The sequence below is a fragment of the Papilio polytes genome, unplaced genomic scaffold (genome assembly GCF_000836215.1).
Source record: "Papilio polytes unplaced genomic scaffold, Ppol_1.0 DF824146.1, whole genome shotgun sequence".
Lineage (NCBI taxonomy): Eukaryota > Metazoa > Arthropoda > Insecta > Lepidoptera > Papilionidae > Papilio > Papilio polytes.
Genome location: NW_013525058.1, coordinates 247487 through 248788, shown reverse-complemented (window position 1 = coordinate 248788; position 1302 = coordinate 247487). Strand labels below are relative to the sequence as shown.

At 28.5% G+C, this 1302-nt stretch overlaps 1 protein-coding gene across 1 annotated transcript in view; it reads left to right on the top strand.

Annotated features, from left to right (window-relative positions):
* LOC106111709 (focal adhesion kinase 1-like) overlaps positions 1–1302 on the top strand; it is a 46392-nt gene that overhangs the window by 42018 nt on the left and 3072 nt on the right. Inside the window, exons 21-24 of the mRNA XM_013293852.1 lie at positions 219–228; positions 398–404; positions 773–889; positions 1260–1297. Coding sequence (XP_013149306.1) covers positions 219–228; positions 398–404; positions 773–889; positions 1260–1297 — 172 coding nt within the window. The remainder of the gene's footprint in view (positions 1–218; positions 229–397; positions 405–772; positions 890–1259; positions 1298–1302) is intronic.

Genomic DNA, 1302 nt, shown 5'->3' with positions numbered 1-1302 from the left:
GATCTTTTTTCTTTTTTTTTTGGATGAAGGTAGTTTGTGTAGACAAAATTTTTTTGAATGCATGCCAGTTGAGTTTTGCCAAATATATTTTATGTCCAATCCTTATGTAACAGAAACACAGTCCCCATATAAGTTCACGTAACACGTATTATGTATATAATACTTATCTTGGTGAATATGAGATTTCTTGTAAATGAATCTATTCTTTTCTTTTGCAGAGTTTTTTGTGTACGTTGGGTTTCTCCGGTAGACTTTTCGTTTATTTTTTGTTTTATCTTTTTTTCTTTGAGAAACCATACGTGGAATTAAAATTAATCGGGGCGAACATTTTATATGTAAAAATTTATAGATTTAATATAACGGTAAAAATTCAAGTGTAATAATTTAACGGCTCTAGGTTCTTGGTATTTAAGCCAGTTACTTTTGTAATAAAAGTTTGTGTAATAAATAATGAAAGTTGCCATGTCCCAATTAATTTTATGTTAAGCTTTTTTTTTTGCAAATTTAAATATAATTCAGCTTTTAGATCATTACAATTAGTTTTTTTTTTTTGTATATTCGAGTAAATTGTGCCACGTATGATTTCTTTAAAAACGTATAAAAAGAACTAACTTTGTTAATAAAAGCATTTCGGTGATAGATTGGGAATTATTTAACAAATACTAAAAATTGTACAAAATTAACTTTTAAAAATTCTATATCAAGGTTAGTTCTTAAATAATTTTAAAAATTCTTTGCTATAGAAATTTGAAGTTTATTTGTATGTGTGTAGAGTCCAGAATTCGATACGGAGCAGGCTGTGGAGAAGAGACTGCTCGCGGAACTAGCGAGACAGCAACATCAGAGTGAAGAAGACAGCAAATGGCTACAAATGCAAGAAGATAATTTGGTAAGTTATTATATTTAATGTCATTTATATATGCAAAATATTGTTACCTATGAATGTCGCTAACAGATAATTAAAAAAAAAAACTACATATGTCGAGGAGATTACTTACGATACTATTTTATTTAGTTACAATTTTTTTTTCTCAAATCATATTAAACTAGCTGTTGCTCGCGACTTCGTCTGCGTCTAATTAAATAAAATTAAAGTGTAGCCTGTGTTACTCATAGATAAATTACCTTTCTAATGGTAAAAAAAAATTACAACTGACCTACTAGGTTTTACACACTTACTACACATTTTAATACATACACAAATACAAATCTTTCATATTTATATATTATTATAGATATGTTTTGTTTGGTTGATACAGAAGCGGTTATCCAAGATGCAGGTGGGTGCGGACAGCGAGTCTA